Source organism: Phragmites australis, chromosome 1 (genome assembly GCF_958298935.1).
Source record: "Phragmites australis chromosome 1, lpPhrAust1.1, whole genome shotgun sequence".
NCBI classification, from domain to species: domain Eukaryota; kingdom Viridiplantae; phylum Streptophyta; class Magnoliopsida; order Poales; family Poaceae; genus Phragmites; species Phragmites australis.
In genome coordinates, this window is record NC_084921.1 from 6,697,402 (window position 1) to 6,716,587 (window position 19,186).

The 19,186-nt window shown below is 46.6% G+C and overlaps 2 protein-coding genes and 1 long non-coding RNA gene across 4 annotated transcripts; 2 read left to right on the forward strand and 1 right to left on the reverse strand.

Annotated features, from left to right (window-relative positions):
- Positions 1 to 1,389: 1,389 nt before the first annotated feature.
- LOC133896408 (L-Ala-D/L-amino acid epimerase) lies at positions 1,390 to 5,980 on the forward strand. Of its 2 annotated transcripts, none has more exons than XM_062337042.1 (7): positions 1,390 to 2,031; positions 2,703 to 2,813; positions 2,903 to 3,119; positions 3,248 to 3,605; positions 4,332 to 4,393; positions 4,963 to 5,036; positions 5,679 to 5,980. In XM_062337042.1, the coding sequence occupies exons 1-7, from the start codon at positions 1,516 to 1,518 to the stop codon at positions 5,682 to 5,684; spliced, it is 1,344 nt and encodes a 447-aa protein (XP_062193026.1). In that variant the 5' UTR covers positions 1,390 to 1,515; the 3' UTR covers positions 5,685 to 5,980. The 2 variants fall into 2 exon arrangements, with proteins under 2 accessions (XP_062193026.1, XP_062193101.1); XM_062337117.1 differs by having other exon boundaries at positions 1,397 to 2,031; positions 3,272 to 3,605.
- A 6,410-nt stretch (positions 5,981 to 12,390) lies between these two features.
- LOC133896662 (uncharacterized) lies at positions 12,391 to 14,899 on the forward strand. The gene is made up of 3 exons (XR_009905819.1): positions 12,391 to 13,790; positions 13,873 to 13,955; positions 14,775 to 14,899. It is a non-coding gene; the product is annotated as an uncharacterized LOC133896662 (long non-coding RNA).
- On the reverse strand, positions 14,562 to 16,873 carry LOC133896569 (putative glutamine amidotransferase GAT1_2.1). Its single transcript, XM_062337200.1, has 3 exons — positions 16,585 to 16,873; positions 15,473 to 16,428; positions 14,562 to 15,369 (listed from the first exon to the last, which is right to left on the reverse strand). Exons 1-3 carry the CDS (start codon positions 16,676 to 16,678, stop codon positions 15,124 to 15,126), a joined length of 1,296 nt encoding a protein of 431 aa, XP_062193184.1. The 5' UTR covers positions 16,679 to 16,873; the 3' UTR covers positions 14,562 to 15,123.
- Positions 16,874 to 19,186: the final 2,313 nt, after the last annotated feature.

Here is a 19,186-nt window from a genome sequence, read left to right on the forward strand (position 1 = left end):
GATCAGAATGTGCGTGCGGCCGACGGGGTTGGAGGCGGACGGCTTGGGCGGCGGTTAGGCAGGCGAAGGTCGAGCTCCCGACGGGCGGAGCGGAGGCTAAGCTCGTTGCGGGGCAAAGAATGAATCCCTGAGCTTCTCCGTCGAGCTAGCAAAGAATGAATCCCTGAGCTTCCAAAATGCACAGGACGTGACCAGGCTATCAGACCTGGCCTGGTGGGACTCTCCGACGCGCTCCACGTCAAGGAGCTCGGCGAGCTTGTTCAGCCTGCCGTGCAAACTTTGCAGAACTTCATGAGGTGCTTGATGTCATACACGGTCAGGAAATATATCTTCATCAGCTTAAAGAACTCGGCTTGCGTGTCTGGGAGGTTGTTGCAAGTGAGGATCTTGAGCAGGTACCCAAAGTTGTATCCAACGTGGAAGGTCACCTTGTAGACGAAGTCGTTGAGCATGATGCTGGAGGACATGAGCAGCGAAGCGAAGCGACGGGCGTCGATTCCGTGCTCGGCGTTGTAGCGGAGGCCGAGCTCACAGCGGACAAGGGGTTAGAGGCCAAGCTCCCGACGAGCGAGGTTGAGCTCGCGACGGGGTGGTGCGTCGGGCAGCGAAGGGTCGACAGGGCCGGTGGAGGACGAGGGGTCACGAGCAGCGTCGTCACAGCGGTGAGACGAAGGCCAACGTGGGTGCAGCAGGGGATGGGGTCAAGAGGACGAGTGGGTGGGGCCAGTTGGGCAGATAGGGAATGGGGGTGTTCCCCAAAAGTAGCGAGCGAGAGGGATATTTTTGGGTTTGGTAATGATAGAGAATGAGATAGAGAGACCGTTAGAGATGTGTTTTAAAATCAAAATCACTATATTCAACTACAGGGAGACATTTAGAAGATCTCTTGGAGATACTCTTAGTTTAGTTGTTGTTAATATTATTCTAATCTACTTAACTTTTTAGCCTCTTAATTCACTTGTTATAGATATAGTATTTTGTTAAAGTTTATCTAAAATTAATTAGTCAATTTTCCAAGCGTGGCAAGACTAAATTAATCACGAAACAAACGGGCCCGACATCCGTGCGATTCACATAGCGCCATGTCAGCGTCGTAGTTTTGACGGAATCTCACGTATAGTGATGCCGCAGCCCCACATGTCGGTCGCTGTTGCGGCGATGCTCTTCTCGAATCGTCGTCCTCGACGGCATCGGCCAACTACAAGGGGGCTCCCCGTATGTGGCACACCACACGAGCAGTTCCGTGTCAACTTGGCGCTTTGTCATCTCTGTTCTGGCGTGTGGATCCACCGTGACAGTGACAATACATCTCGACTCCCCTCCTCTGCTTCGCCGGCCCGCGGGCTCACTGACAACGCGGCCCCACATTGCTATCGATCGCCGGCGCAAGCCACCAACCGCTGTATAAAACTAGCACACACACTCTCTCTCCAACTCCCAGTGGCCAGTGCTCGCCTTCCTGTACCAATTGTCCGCGAATCTCGCCGGCGTCCAGTCTCCGCTTCTCCAGTGGCCATGGACGCCTCCGTCTCTTCCGCCTCCTCGCCTCTCCGGTGCTCCCGAAACGCCACCAGCCCAACCCCGAACCCTAGCCCCAGGCCCCACGTCGTCCCTGCCGGCCGCCAGCCCGCCGCCTTCACCACCCGCCTCCGCGCCATCTCGCCGTCCCCGTCCCCGCCCACGCCGTCGCCGGTGGAGTCGTTCGGCTTCGAAGCCCTCAAGGAGACCTTCTCGGTCGACGTCGCGGCTGCCGAGGCGCGCCCGCTCGACGTGCCGCTGGCCGCGCTCTTCACCATCGCGTCCTCGCGCCTCGAGTCCGTCTCCAACGTCGCCGTGCGCGTGGAGCTCCGCAGCGGCGCGGTCGGGTGGGGGGAGGCGCCCGTGCTGCCCTCCGTCACGGCCGAGGACCAACCGGCCGCGCTCGCCGCGGCGGGCCGGGCCTGCGCGGCGCTGGCGGGCGCGCCGGCGGCGCCCCTCGGCTCCCTGCTCCAGGACGTTGCCAGTGTCCTCCCAGGACATGCCTTCGCCTCGGTGAGCAATCTGCACCTTCTCGTCCAACGCACTAAGTAAAATTTGCCTTTTATTACCGTAGTTTGACAATTGGACAAGTGTTTGAGCGTAGGACAAGAACGTGTTCGCGTTGAAAAGTCTATATTTTTGCGCAAACCTGAGTGTAGTGAGTGCATAATTTATCCGATGTTGATGGAGGGATTGCAGTTTGAAGGTTACACCTTGATGTAGATGGGAATACGCCCGTGTTTCCCGAAAGGCCTTTTCAAGGATCACTACCCATGCTTCGTCAGAACCAAAACAGAGTTTGGCTTCAAGCCTACAACCACTCATACAGGCTCCCCCGATCCCAGCAAGAACAATAACAGTGCCTGGGTTATACTTGAAAACCCATGTTACCTGTAACGGAGTGATTTAGCTACACGCTTGAGTTTTACATCCAAAATCAGAAAGGTCCAACCTTAGGCAGAAAGTTTGTTTCCGTCAGAAAATTTGATCATTCTTTCTAGGCTTTTAGCCCATATAGAAGTGTTCCAATTATTGTTTTTGGAAATCGGTGAGATGTAAATGTGAGGAACTGACATGGTGTATCATATGGTTCTGATTTTCTCAATGGCTACTCAAGCGTTTGATTGCTGTTTAGACTTCTTGTCCTTATGATGTGTGTTTGATTGTACTGTTTTCAAATTAAGGCCAGAGCAGGAGTGGAGATGGCACTGATTGACGCAGTTGCTAACAGCATTCGCATCCCTCTGCGGAGATTATTTGGAGGGGCATCAGATAGTGTAACCACAGACATCACGGTGCGGTTGTCTTGTCATCCTCTGCACTGAATCCAGAAAGCTTACAAATACCATGTGCAAAATTGTAATTCTTATATATCTCAATTTAGATTCCGATTGTGACCCCAAATGAAGCTGCTCAGTTGGCTGCAAAATATCGAGGGCAAGGGTTTCAAACTCTGAAGCTCAAGGTTGGGAAAAACTTGAACTCAGATATAGAAGTTTTGAAGGCTATAAGGCTTGTCCATCCAGACTGCTCATTTATCTTGGATGCAAATGAGGGATACACAGCTGATGAAGCAATTGAAGTTCTTGATAGACTAAATGGTTAGTACTCTCGCAAATCATTTTTTACTAGAATTCTCATTTTAAAGTTGTTCCAATATGTTGAACGTTTAGCTATTTATCATCTGAACTGCACGACCATCTTCCAGTGCTTCTACTAAGTTATTTAGTTGCTGTTCTGTCCTTGGTTTCAGAAATGGGAGTGACCCCTGTGCTCTTTGAGCAACCTGTTCACAGAGATGACTGGGAAGGTCTCCGTGATGTTAGCATTGTTGCCATGGAAACATACAAAGTCGCAGTTGCTGCTGATGAAAGTTGTCGGACTTTACTTGATGCTCAGAAAATAATACAAGGGAATCTAGCCCATGTTATTAACATCAAGCTGGCAAAGCTGGGTGTTCTTGGAGCACTTGAAATAATTGATGCTGCAAGAAAAGCCAACGTTGCTCTAATGATTGGTGGTATGGTCGAGACTAGAATCGCTATGGGCTTTGCTGGTCATCTAGCTGCTGGGCTTGGTTGTTTCAGGTCTGTTTGTTGTGAAAATTATGGAATCATTTTTTTGTCAGCCAGAGACATTGTCATTTGGTCGCTCAAAACCACAAACTGAAAAGAAATGTTACCTTGTTCTAGACCTTATATCTGTCGAACCAGCCACTAAAATTAGAATGATTTTACAGTGGTCTTAGAGTAATTTGGGCCATCCATTTGTTGGATCGAATAGTCCAGATCGGTTAGAATACTCCCCATTGTCCAGAGGTAGTATAGAGAGTATATGAGAGTAGTATAGGGAGTATAATGGCATTTTTGGGGAAAAAAGAAATGACATGGAAGTTATAATGTGCAAAGTGAGACCCGAATGGTTATACCTATTCAGCCCATTCGTGACCTTAGTCATTGTGACCTAGGGTTCAGCTCATCCATTCACACATTTCGTCACCGTGACCTAGGGTTAGGTGAGGTTGGTCGACTCGCGGCAGTGGCGGCTCGATTCGCAGCTGCGGCAGCTCAAGGCTGCTCGATTACCGCAGCTCTCGTGTAATTGAAGGAACCAAGTATTTCGTGGATTGCGTCAAAAAAAAACTGCAGTGCCGTTCAATGGTATGGTGGGTAAATATTAACAATATTGTGACAATTACTAAAATACCGAATCACATAGACGGTAGGATTAAGTTTATACTACATCCTGCCTACAGGTAGTATGGAGCACCATAAAAGTTCTCCTAAAATTATTCTTGAAACTTATGGATGCAGTTTTGTTGACCTGGACACACCTCTTTTGCTGTCTGAAGATCCAGTGTATGGCGGCTATGAAGGTAGTCTTACATAAAAATCTCTTTATGTCCACAGTTCCATTTTGTAAATATGTTACCTACTACAGTCATAGGTATTTGTTAAGAAAACTACAGTTGTTGATCCAATAATGCTTTGAGGTCAACAAAAATACGTTTCTGTATGTTATGTCGTTGATGTGTTCTTTCCTGACTCAACCTGCTGAACCCAACCTTTTAATATCTCAATGTTTCATGAGAAAACTACTTTATATTGTGGAAATTTGTAGTTATGTTCTAGTGGAGTGTTGTCATTCACAGCTTGCTCTGCCTCCTTGATGATGCTTATACTCATATATTTTCAGCTTTAATATTGCTCTACTGTTATGTTTTTCCCCAAATCTGCTGCTTTCTTCCTTGCAAGTTGCAGACTTTACACAAATGCATATACTTACTCTTATATTTTCAGCTATAATAATGCTCTATTGTTATGTTTCTTAAAAAATCTGCTACTTTCTTCCTTGCAAGTTGCAGATCTTCACATAAACCATATTAAAACTCAAAGCATATCTCTAGTCTGTAGCTCATATGACTTATACAAATTCTCTCATCAGCCTTTGGACCTCTGTACAAGTTTGCAAATGCCCGTGGTCACGGTGGTTTTCTTCACTTGGACAACTATGGCTCGGTATGTCACACTTCCTCTTGCTAAAGTTAGCCTCTGACTTCCTGTAAAAGTATTGCATTCTTCCCCTCGTTTCCTGTAGAAGTATTTATTGTTTATCTATTATCTTATTATTTGAGTGTTACACATTCACTCTTAAGGTCACAAAATTACCATATTAATCGGAGAAAAAGAAAAAGATCTAGACCATTCAGTGTTATGAATATCTAACGGTCTAGATTAAACCAAAGAGCCCATATCAAATACAATTAATAAATAACTGAATTCGGAATTAAAAAATATGAAAAATTAGCAGTTCGATTTCCATACGGTTTGGAAAGCAAAATATCTAAATAAAGAGTACAAATAAATAAAATTAATAATAATTAAAATTGGGGTTAGAATAGGAAAAAGAATAATTGAAACTATGGAGAGGCTAATCACGCTATTAGCGTGGTCCATCTTGCTAGTTTTACTGAACTGAAAATGTAGCCACTTGCAAACATTGTTTGGAGCTGCAGTAAATTAAAATTTGTTTATCGTATACAGTCACAAATGTGTACTGTAAAGCTCTAAATAGTGACATTCTCTCTATCTAGTTTGGTTGTTTTTTCCCTAGCGAATAAAAAGTTCTAGAACTCATGAATCCATGTGATTTTTTTGCAGAAATGAAGACGGTCAAGGAATACATTGGTTGGTCCTTCTGGAGCCTCACTGAACCATTCTAGTGCATTCCACGAATGCATTGTTACATTGGACAACCATCGTTGTAATTGAATCAAACGAGCAGTTGTAAGCGTATAGCGTTCAGTTTGCCGCTGCTGAAAGTCCAGTCAGGCCTAGAATATTTGATCATGCTGTAGATAGATATTCAGAAGGCTATGCCGGCTGGCATTGTTGTTTTATCCAAATATTATATATGGTTGAAAAAGGTCAATAAATTCAGCCTTGGTAAGCTGGAACATCCATACTTGTTTTAACTTTCGTTGTTCTCTAGTTTAGTTTGAATAAGTTTTTCGTGACGGGGGCAGAATCTGAACTTAGGGAAGAGGTGCAACTGTGTAAGCGCTGAGCCTGGGCCCGATCGCTTGCCCGGTTGGTAGAGGGTGTTGCCGAGCACTACGTCCGTCAGGCTTGAGCACTCGGCACAGTTTTAAAAATCAGTAAATTTCATCCATACCATCGAACTAGCTAGGATACCCAACAATACCATCACTTTTTCCCCTGTTCTATCCATACCATCACCTCTCCAAATTTCCTTCATCCATACCGTGACATTCCCAGCCACCACCCCCTTACATCTTCCTCTATTGTCTACCCTTTGGACTCAAGCATCGTTCTCCAATCATGAAAAAAAACGGCACTTGGCCAGGTGACAGAAGGGTGACTGCTCGGCGACAAGGATGACGCTCGTCGTCTACCTGGCAGTAGTGGGAAAAGAGCTTCTCCACCACAATAAATTATGGAAACTGGTTTCTTACCCTTTTTTCCTCCCTTTTCTAGTTGTATTGGAAACCCTAGGTAGGGATTTCATTGTTTTTTGGTGGATTTTAATGGTTGTTGCAGGGGTTTTGTGTTGGATCAGGGAAATGAACAATTAGGCCATATGAAGTTGAAGAATAGTTGATTGGGAGGAAAATTGTGATGGGCTAGAGATTTGGTCACTTCCAGAAGAATTGCAAAGAACCCGAGTGGCAAGAAGAAGATTGTAACATCATGAGTTTTAGTATGTTAATTAATTACAAATTTCACTCTAAATTAAAAATATTATGATTAATTAAACCAAATAAAATCAAGGAAACAAGTATATGATATATATATATGAAGTATATTTGATACTCCCGGAGTATGTACTCCCACGTATGTATCTCATTACATAGGGAGTATCTCGTGTGATAAATGATATATATATAAAGCATGTGAGTATATAAGATCAAAGTGTTATGTATAGTTTTTTAGGTGGTTTGCACTTTTTTTTTTAGTGTATTACATTTTATGTGCAAATACAAAGGTATTATCAAAATCTAATAAAATTGATGGACTACTTTTCTATTTTTTTTTTCATTAAGTTCACATTAGAGTATCTTAGAATGAGTATATAAGTATACTCATAGTGATAAAGGAGTATATCCAGTTTATTTAGGGAGTATGTACTCCCGGGAGTATAGACTAATTTTCTTTATATATATATATATATATATATATATATATATATATATATATATATATATATATATATAATTGGCTAAGTACTCCAAAATACACTAGAATTATTTCTAAAATAGTCCTTGCATTGAGTTGAAGCATATGCAATTGGTTTATTGATGTTATGGTTCTTATGCGGAGATTAAAATTTGAATGTCTCTCAAATTCAAATCTATTTTTAGTTTCCATTCAGCTCAAATCAAATTGAATTCAAATCCCTTGAACTCAAATCCTCTTTCAAAAATCAGTATCGAAGTCCAAATCAGTTCAAACATTCCAAATTGAATTGATCATAATCCAAAGTCAAATCGCTCATTTGAATTTATTCCAAAACATTTTTCCTTTTCCTCTTCTCCTTTTCACCCTGGGCCTAATTTCTTTCTCTTCTCGGGCCGGTTGCTCCTCTCCTTCTCTCTTGCGTGGCCCAACCAGCTAGGCTCCTTTCCCCCTTCCTCATCCCGCACTCGGCCCAGCAAGTGTACCCCTCTAGCCTTCTCACCCACGCACGCCCACGTGTGAGCTTGGCTGTACATGTGCTGCTCATCTCGCGGTCACCCACCCACGCCTCCGTCTCCCTCTCCTCCAGCGCGACGTTACATCGCTCACCACCATGGCAGCTGCCTACTCCCCAGGAAATATCTGGCTGCCGCATTGAATGCCCAGCCACTTGACGCACTCTCTCTCTCTCTCTCTCTCTCTCTCTCTCTCCAGTGTGTAGCCTGAGCGTCTGTCACCCACAACTTCCGTGGCCCGCGCAGTGCCACCATGTCGTGGCAAATATCCCTGCCGGTCGTCGTTCTATTCCTCAAGGACAGCGCGACGCACCCACCACCTCTCTATAGCTCCATTCCCCTCTATAAATAGAGCAGCTCGGTCCCCATTTCCCCGGTTTCCCATCTCGCCGCCACCAAAGCTCTGCTGCCGCCGCCATTACGCACCACTGTAGCCCACCGTCACCGGTCAGCCACCCACGTGCTGCCGTGGAACACCAGGAAGCTGTCGCTGTCCTTGTGCCGCTTTCCGTCGACCCAAGCTCGACGGGAGGCCACCCATGTCAGATGCCAAGCCACTTCGCCGCTACTACACCGTCGCTTTGCCGGCTGCCAGCCAACATCTCGCCGTTCTTGCTCTCGGTGAGCATCCTAGCCCCCTCACGAACTGTAACATCCCGAGTTTTAGCATATTAAATAATATCGAGTTTCACTAGAAATTAATTTTTTATAGTTAATTAAACCAACTAAAATCAAGGAAATACACACACACACACACACACACACACACACACACACACACACACACACACACACACACACACACTTATATGTATATATACATACTCAAATGTATTACTTGGCTAATTATTCCAAAAACGCGCTAGAATTATTTCCAAAATATTCCTGATATTAAAATGGTTCTTATGCATTGGTTTATGACTTTTATGGTTCTTTGTGTGGAGATTTGAAATTGAATGTCTCTTAATTTCAAATCTACTCTTAGTTTTCCCTCAGCTCAAATCAAATTGGACTCAAATCCTCTTTCGAAGATCTTGATCCAAATCCAAATCAAAGTTCAAATATGTTCGTTTGAGTTGATCTTAATCCAAAGTCAAAACCAAATTCAAATACCTCATTTGAATTCATCCAAAAATTCCTTCTCTTTTTCCTTTTTCCACTTTCTCTCACGGGTTCAATCTCCCCTTCCTTCTCCCTTGCGCAGTCCATGGCAGCTGGCCCGGCCTTCCTTCTCTTTCCCCTTTCCTTCCCTCGTGCTAGGCTGCAACTGCGCCACCGGCCCACCTCACTCGCTCACTCGCCAGCCACCGCTCGCCCTAGCTTGAGCGCGTGTGGTTGTCCACGTGTCACGCATCGGTCGCCCATCCACGCCTCTCCTTCCTCGTCTAGCACAACGCTGTGTTGTCCGTTGCCACCACGATGGCCGCCTTCCCTTGGGGAAATATCGTTGTGATGCCTCCGCGTTCTCACTCTCTACCCATGCTCGTGACGCCCATGCCTCTGTGCCATGCGACTTTCTCTCCCACGCACGTGCGTGGATAGCACAGCGTGCCAATGCCACAGAAAAAATGGTGGGCACCGCCCCACCACCTCACCGCCGCTGTCGATCGTGTGACGCAAGTGATCACACCGCCTCCCTGTAGCTCCCTTCCCCTCTATAAATAGCGCAGCCCCGGCCCCTCTCCTTCACTTTTTTCCCATTTTACCACCGCTACCGCCATTGCACACCACCACAGCTTGTCACCGTTGATCCACCGTCCATGTGCTGCCTAGCAGCTTAAGGAGGACATCGCCGTCCCTGTGCTGCCATTCGTTCACCAGAAGCCCGACGGGAGTCCACTCACGCAGGACGCCGAGCCACTCCACTGCTTCTACACAGTCGTTGTGCCGGCCGCCATCCAGTTCTCGTCGGCTTCGAGCTCGGTGAGCTCCCTTAGTCCCTTAGCGCCCCTCCTAGTAGCATGTAGCCATCGTTGTGCTCCCTTCTCGCGTGTAGCTACGTGCAGCCATGTCTTTTTGCTTTTCGCCGCCGTGATGTGGCTGCCGGCGGTGTGCATATGATATGTGTATGTGATCCGGCCATCGTGCCATGAAGCCTAGGGGCGCTAGGTCCTTTTCCCTGCAAGTTAGACCCTCGTAGTGCAGGGGAAACACTGCCCAAATTTCGCACATCGCTTTCCTCTACTTCGACCGCCATCTGGTATCGCTCCTGCCGCTGGCCGCCGTCGATGAGCTCCCCGCCGAATCCACCGTATCATGTCTTGGTGCCCTTTCATCTTTGTGAAACCCTGACGAAAACCCCGCTCCGATGAGCTCTCTAGCGACCCGCCACTGTGAATCGCTTGCCGCCGACTATTAATTCCGTGTCGTTGCCCTATTTAGCCGGCGCATGTGCGACCGGGCCGCCATCCACGCATCGCACGGCCTGGCCGCGTAGGCCTGACGCAGCACAGTAGCGGCTGGCCTGCCAGACTGACCCATCCACCAAAGGCCATGCCCCAGTGGGCCGATCAGCTTCACATCCCGCTAAGCCAGCCAAACCCGAGTAGGCCAACACTATGTAGCCCAAGCCCAGCCCAGACCTGGCCCAATCTGAGCCCATATCAACCCATCTGGTACTGTTTATGTGGGTCCACTAAGTCACTATTCATATGAGACCAGACTACTATTTAGTGGGTCCCACCCATGGGCCCACTCATGAATAGTACAGTTTTGTAATTTTTTGATTTAATTTAGATTAAATCTTTCAGGGGTCATAACTTCTCTGTTCTGATTCCGATTTTGACGATTCTTTCGTAGAAATTCATCTAAATTTATGATCTACCCATCTATCACAATATGATATCCATTAGGACTCATTTTGCTTTTCCTTTGGTGTTATTTATTCTTCTCTAGTGTAGCCCGTTAATGATCGTAGTCACAATTGCAGAACCGCCAGAATTCTGTGAGTATTGCGCGGGAAGCATCAGGAGCAAGGAAGATCCTAAATACAACTAAGTTCTATTTTCTTAATCATATTGAACCTATGTTTTCAAATAATCTACATGATTAGCTAAAACTTAACTTATTATCGCATGTGCTATGTATTGCATTTTTACAAACTACTTACAATAGTTAATCCTACCAAACAGTTGCCATACCTTAATGTTATTATCCAGAATATATATCACCCTAGAATTTACCTGTCGTTATCTATATTAACGTTAGACGACGTCTTGATATCTAGCATGCTTAGGATTGAATACGCCTCCTCGTAGACATCGCTTTTAAAACATATCTCTTCATAGTTAATGATTTACTGTTATTAATAACTCATATACCATGAATCCTTGCTTGATGTCGTGTGAAATATGATGGGAGATATATAAAAATAGGTGAAAACTATTTGGTGAGGGCAGGTAGAGTAATATTAAGGATGCTCCTGGGGGCTTGAGTCACATTGTGATGTTTATTGCCAAAAGATACCTATCCGGTCGCTTAAGGATCGAGTCATTGCACCGTTTGGCCTAGCTACCCCGTGCAACCATACGTCCTAAATGGACAGAACTTGACTTTCTCTTTCACCCGACCGAGTTATCACTATCGGTCGAAGGCTTCAACCAACAGTGGTTGTCGGTCCCCGATTTAACATGTTTGTGGTCGAAAAAAGCAAAAAATAAAAATTACAACCAGAGGCATCCGATCGACTACTGCTCACACGCCCTCGACTAGAAGCTCGAGTACCGATCACTGCTCACTCGCTATTTTTTCACGCGAGTTCTAGGACTCGAACTCACGACCTCGATTAGAAGCTCCACGTATGTGACCTCTTTAACCATCTCACTTCTCATTCGTTCTTGAGTACAATAGCAAAATAAATTCTTTTGACATCTTCTCATCGAACGATGGAATGGCTATTTACATATCTAAATGATCCTAAATGAAAAGGTTATCAACTACAAATTTGTACATCTCGTCGAGTTTTACAATGTTAATATAAAGTTTGTCCATCTGACTCTGTATAAAAAAAATTATTCAATATGTGCAGTGTTCAGTAAAACAGCCTTAATTTTTGCATATGGAGTTCGATTTTAACGTTTGACTTCTACTTTCGAAGCTAATGACGAGGTGCATAAAAATTACACGTCTTTAGACCTATACCTTCTTTAACCCTAAAAAAGGCTCGGGAGATCCTCGATAAGATCTATGAAGTTTTTGAGCGAAAACTGACCTTCTCCAATTTGCTTGATAATTTTTTAAAGACATAGTGCTACATCTGAAAGTCAGTGATGTACATACATTTTATCAATTCGAGTTATCAAACTTGCAATAAAAATATTTGAATTTACACTTTTCAACTTTGTGATCTTATGCGTGATTTTTTCAATGATTCCTAGTTTCCTACTAGTTTTACACGAGATCTAAGCCAAAAGTTTGTGGTCAAGTATGTGACTCTCTCTGTATAAGTTTTAGACATTTATTTATGCATCTATATAGTGTAAAATAAAAAATTATAAACTATAAAGTTATAGATCTCGTCAAGAACTATAATTTTCATATAAAATTTATCTTCAACCGACTATGATTTTTTTTTAAGATTAGCTATCATCAGCCATGGCTAAAACTTTGTTAAGATTACTTGATATTTAAATGGCTCAAATTAAAAAGTTCTTAACTATAAATTTGTATATATCGTTAATAACTATAATTTTCATGTAAATTTTTTTCCCATCCGATTTGTATGAAAAAATTATGAATTTTTTAAACCAGGGCCACCCCACCAAGACGGCCCAACCCTGCCGTACCGCTTCACCACGGCCCCGGCCCATTCCAGCTCGATGCCACCGCCCGCACGGCGTGACACTAATGCGTGGGCCATCTTCGTCGTCGTCTTCCTTCGGTCGCTCGCTCCTTCCCATCTCTCTCTCGCGCGCGCCCGTTGCTCAATCCCATTGCAGCGGACGCTAGCACGACAGAGCCCACACGCACGCGGAGAAACCGACGCCATTGCTAACCACGCTACGCTTCACGTCGTCCCATCATCGCGTTATTTCTTGGAAAACGTGCACACCCTGTGGACGACGTCACGCCAACGACCCATGAAACCCACTTCCGCCGGTTTCAGACGCATGCGTGGCCGCCCCTGCCGACCATCCTTGACGGCCGACGAGATTTTCCTCTCGCAACCGCTTTATCGTGCATATGAAAGGCACTGCCGGCTTCTCCTTCACCCCACTACACTACCACTGCCCTACCTCAGCCTCTCCTCCACGCCCAAATCCTCCCGGCCGAGCTTCCTTGTTTATTCCCCTAAATTGGTCGCCACTGTTGATCTCCTCCATCGTTGAGTCCTTCCACCCTCTCTTGGTCTCAGCTGCTCCCTCTGGCTCTGCTCTCACTCCCTCGTCCCCTCTTACAGCAAGGGAGTCATCAAAGGGTTGTAGGGGCTCAGAGCAGGAGCAGGCGCCGCCGCCTGTGGAAACCAAGCACGCTCTGTCGCCAACGAGCTCTTCCGCCCGCCTATCGCGCCACTGGTGAGCACCCCGTACCTCTCTTCCCTTCCCCTTCTCCCTGCTGGCCTGCTCTCCAGCCTCGCGGTGCTGCCCCACTAGCTGCCGTCGGCCACCACCGTGCTCGGTCAGGCCGTCCAGCACCACTGCCCCCCGTCTCTCTCTCTCTCTCTCTCTCTCTCTCTCCCCTATGTGTGGCCGACGGCACTCGGCAGGGAGGAGCTCAACTGTGCGTGGTATCGTCTGAAGATGGAGAGTGAAGAAGAGCAAGCCCATTGGAGAAGAAATGTTTGAAGCGTTCGACTGAAATTTTCTAAAATTTCAGTCTACCGACGACCAGACATTCCGAAGAGAAAACAATTTCTTGGTCCCTCGGGAGTTTGTATCACCGTTGGTGTAAGAGTATGGATTGCCATAAAAGTTCAGGCGGTGGCTTAAACAAAAGGTTTTGACGAAGGAAACATCTGTATAGTACTTCTATAGAAAACTGTGCTACAGAACTATACTTTCAGAGTCCATGCCTGCAATTGCTACTGAGATATGACAAGTCAACCATCCGAGTTTTTCACCAGGTAGCTACCATCGGCATAGCAAACTTCAATAGACATGCACTTGGGGTGTGCTTGATTGAGCCAACGAGACTTGTCGGTGCAGGACGGTGGTTGGTACGAGCATTTGGTTGCCTGTACTGTTCATCATCCAGGATGAGGAGGGATATAGATTCCAAACATATTCTGGTAAGATGCTGAACCAACGGTACCAGAAAATCGGCCGAACCGCGCTCCGTCAGGACGGAGTCGTCCGTGTGATCAGTCCTTTCTTTAAGTTTTCATCTGTTGCCTAAAAATCAAAATAGTGATCTTTTATTGCTTTAAAAATTCTATTTTTTACATATTTCATAATTTATGTGTAACTTATTTTAATTAGATTTATTAAAAAATCTATGTAGAATTTAAATTAAAATCTCTCAAAAAGGTTACTTTATAACTTTTAACAATTATTAGGGTCTTAAATAAATTCTTAAAAAACTGAAAAAATTTACTAATATTTTTCTTATATGATGGTTTAATTTCTAAAATTATTTTTAGCTCTAGCTTTTATGATGAAAAAGTGAGTTTTTAATGTTCTATTTATATGCATTTTTATTATTTCATGTATAGTAATAAATATAAAAATTATTATTTCTATAAAATAATTAAGTTATATATGGATATAATATATAGCGTTTAAATAACTAAACACGTTCTTTACTATCTCGTACATCTAACCAAATACATCCAACTAAACGCATTCACGTACTATCTCATTCATCAAATCAAACACATTATCGTATTATCATATACATCCAATCAAACAACCTATTTTTACCATATCATCCTGTCCAAAACCATCTCATACAATATAATCTCATCTTATTTAACTTCATTTAAATAACCAAACCCTACCTTAGATCTCGAATTTTCGATGTGGTTTTGGACACTCTTCTGAGTTCTGACAAAATTATGATGTGGTATTGGGCACTCTTCTGAGTTCTGACAATCTGGACTCTGCTGCAGAAAGATGGACAAGACGATCGCTGGAGGGGAATGACACCGCAAACGAAAACGACCAACATTTATTCAGTTCGTCGTTTCGCCTGCTCGTCAATCGTCATCCTTGTCAGTTCAGGAGATGAGCCCAAGTTTTCCTGCTGCTCCAGCCGGTGCATTGCACATAGATACGAAGCCAAGTCAAACAGGCAGATACACAGAAGAACCGCCATACTTCTCGAACAACATGTAATATATTAGTAGCCAATAAACACTTGCCTTTACATTCAGTTTTCGTAACAGCATCGGGTATTCAGGATGCAACAGGCAAGAGTCGGCACCGACACGCGTCGAGACACTGTCGAGTTAGTCTTAGTCACGCAGATGCATGCAACGACTGCAGCTTCCTGTCGAGGACCTCGGAGCAGATCTTGCCCATGGTGTGGTAGAAGGATGCGAGGTCGGAGAGCTGGTCGACGGTCATCTCCGCCATGAGCGCCCTCGCCGCTGCCTCGCGCCCGTCGTTCGGCTCCAAACTGTTGAGGTACCCCGACGCGTTCCGCACCGTCGCGCCCATCTGCTTCAGCCGCTTCTCCTGCTGCACGCTCAGCGCCGTGTTCGACTGCACGTTCGAGACAGTTGTTAGCAACACGGTTAGGACTTAGCTTCGTGCGCTTGCAGCGACCGCAAGCAAATGTGATTCGACCGACTTGCTGCTTAGTTACCTGGAGGAACTCGGCGCCGGCTTCGAGATCGCGATGCCCGGCCGGCCGCGTGCGTCCGCCGGAGACGTACATGTCCTTGGCGAGCGAGAAGCTCCGGAAGATGACCTTGCGCCGCTTCTCCATCTCTTTGTTCAGCTTCGACGCGAGGAACGCGCTCCGGGGCACGTGCGCGGCCGCGGCGGCCACCTTCTCCTGGTACGCGACCACGGCGCGGACGAACTCCTTGTAGGCCTTGCCGCAGCCAGGGTAGTCGAACTCTTCGGAGCCGGCCTTGCGCATGCGCTCCGGGTGGAACTGGAGGCCCATGATGAACTTGCCCTCGCCGGGGTTGTACGCGTCGGGGTCGTAGAACCCCTCGACGAGCCCGTCCGGCGCGAACGCCATCGGCACGAACCGCTGCGCCAGCCGCCGCACGCCCTGGTGGTGGTAGCTGTTCACCATCAGCTGCGCGCCCTCGTCCTTGCCGCGGACGTCGAGCGAGTCGGCGAACCACTCGTGCAGGGGCGTGCCCGGCAGGACGTGCACCGGGTGGCGGTGCCCATCGTAGTCATCGTAGTTGATGTGGCGGACGGTGGCGCACTCGGGGCCCAGCTCGTGCTCGACGTCCTGGTAGAGCGAGCCGCCGCAGGCGACGTTGAGCACTTGCGAGCCGCGGCAGATGCCGAGGAACGGGATGTTGCGCTCGAGGCAGCGGCGGGCGAGGCGGATCTCGATGGAGTCCTTCTCGTGGTCGATGGCGGCGTCGCTCGGGTGCAGACGCCGCACGGCCTCGAGCTGCTCCGAGGAGAGCGCGCCGGCGTCGACGTCGTAGAGGGAGGGGTTGATGTCCTCGCCCTCGCAGAGGAGCACGCCGTGGATGGGCTCGAACGATTCCAGCAGCGTGTGCACGCCGGACACGCGCGGTACGATCACCGGCACCGCGCCGTTGCCCACGATGAGGTCGAGGTGGTACTCACCTGAGGGCACAAACAAACAAACCATGCGCGCGCACGCGCCATGCAAATGTCAGCCACCGTCCAACGCAACCATATCGACGAGTTGGTTCTACTAACAAATCCGACAAGGTTGAAGCCTCCTCGAGGCGGCCAGCCCGGAGCAGGAGGAGAACTCACCGACGAAGTCGACGAACTTGTTCTTGCGGACGGTGCGGCGGGAGACGATGAGCACGCGGGGGAGGACGCGGGAGAGATCAGGAGAGGGAGACATGGCCGCCGCCTTCAGTGCGAAAGCAGTCGATCGAGATTCGAGGACCTTCGGCCGCCTTGTAGCTTGTTGGATCCGAGAGGGGAAGGCTCGAGCTACTTATAGAAGGCGATCGGGAGTGTAGCTGGCGCCTGGCGAATCGAGCTTATCACGAGTCACGACATCGTTTCCAAGCCCAACGCTTTCTTAATTTTTGGCTACCGATCGACTCCGTCTGGGCGCCGCATTACAATCGGTCAGCTGCCGAAGGTCAAAGTGGGGCGAGCGCAATATTGCTAACTGTCCCCCAAAATCTGCACATACGTTGTCAAAACCATGGCTGTATAACACGTAGGATGCTAATCCAGCAGAAGCATAGCAGGAAATGGATAGCTCTTATCATCTATAAATGCTATTTAATTACTACCCTGTTTGGTGCTTCTACACTTCGGAATGGGAATGGATGTTGATGCTTCCTAATGCGCGCATGCAGGCCGCGTCCTCAAATGGGTCGGACCATTGCCCTTTACATATCGAAGGCTGAGAACAGGATACAGAGTCTTCCACTTTGAGTCATATTAGGTGAAAATGTTAGTATTCATGGGCGTAGTTCAAAAGAGCTGGACAAGCCGGTGCAAACAAAGGTTGCTATGACGAAATTGCATGCCAAATTTAGTAGACTACAAAAGGACTTAAAAATATGGAAACAAAGCACAGTTGAGGATACAAGGCTTCGATTGCACAGGAAGTCATTTTGAGACTAGACCAAGCGGAAGAAAACCGTGCCCTCAGACATCACTCCCGGCTGGCTTAGATAAGGAAGGGGATGTAAACTCAAAATTCTTCCAGCTGAAAGCAAATGCAAGAAAGCGGAAGAACTTTATTCAGAACCTACAGACAGAGCACGGCATTGCTACCTCGCTTGAGCAAAAAGCTGATGAACTTTCCAAATACTTCAAACAGCACATTGGCACACCTAAAAAGAGAGAGTTAGCGCTAAACTGGAGTGCCCTCCACTATCACCAGATAGATCTTGAGGACTTGGAAGAGCCTTTCGACGAGGAGGAGATCCTAGCAACAATTAAATCAATCCTGTCCGAGAAATCCTCGGGCCCTGATGGCTTCATTGGATTGTTTTACAAAAAGTGTTGGACAATAATTAAGGATGATTTAATGGCTGCTCTACAGTGCTTCTATGACTTACGATGTGCAAACCTTCATTGCCTCCACAATGCAAACATCCTCTTGTTGTCTAAGCGGGCGGATGCTTCAAAGGTCATCGAATACAGACCCATAAGTCTGATTAATAGCTTCTCAAAAATCATCTCAAAACTGATGGCAAGCAGGCTTGCACTGAGGCTCAACAAAATCATATCACACAGCCAGAGTGCGTTCATCAAAAAGCGGTGTATCGATGACAACTCTGTGTATGTGCATAGTGCCATTCGTGAACGACAAAAGAAAAAGAGGCCATCACTGTTTGTGAAATTAGACGTCTCAAAGGCTCTCGACTCCATTAGCAGGGTCTATCTTTTTGAGGTCATGGAAGTGATTCGATTTGGACAGGGATGTCGAGATTGGATCGCACAGCTGCTTGCCACCTCCTCGACCCGTGTACTCCTCAATGGTGAGCCAGGGCTCCCTATCATGCATGTGCGGGGACTAAGACAGGGTGATCCCTTATCCCCAATGCTTTTCAGCATGGCTATTGATCCTTTGCAATGAATAGTGCAGCTAGCGGAGGAAAAGTAGATCCTAAGTCCGGTTCTGCCTCAAAAGGCAAAGCTAAGATGCTCACCGTACGCGGATGATGTAGCCATTTTTGCCAATCTAGATAAAGAAGAGATGAAAGCTTTGAATGAGATACTCGCTGCTTTTGGAAAATGTTCAGGGCTGTTAACAAATCTATCTAAGACATAGATCTTTTCGATCAGATGCCAAGACTACAGCCTTGAGGATGTCCTTGGGGACTTCCCCGGTGAGATAAGGTCATTCCCATGTAGATATCTTGGGCTCCCTCTACATACAGGGAAATTGCGAAAGGTTGATCTTTAACCTCTTCTTGACAAGTTGGGAGGTTGGTTACCTGGATGGAAAGGAAGATTGTTCTCGCTGGTTGGACATGAAACTTTGGTGAAAAAGATGCTCTCTTCATAGCCTACATACCACCTAACAGTGTTTCCACTCTAGAAATGACTTGCAAAGAGGATTGATTAGATTAGAAGAGCTTTCTTATGGAAAGGGGAGGTTCCGGAAAAGGTTAATGGGACACATTTTCTTGTCAACTGGGGTACTACGGCTAGGCCCAAGAACTTGAGTGGCTTAGGGATCTTGGACATCAAAAGATTTCCTAGAGCTTTACGAATCAGATGGTTGTGGTACCAATGGACTGACAAGGATAGACCTTCGGCCAAAATGCAGGCCCCTTGTGACAAAATTGACAGCGACTTTTTCTTGATTTCTACGGATGTCACGCTCGGAGATGAGAACAAGACTAGTTTCTGGCATGATAGCTGGATAAATGGAATGACA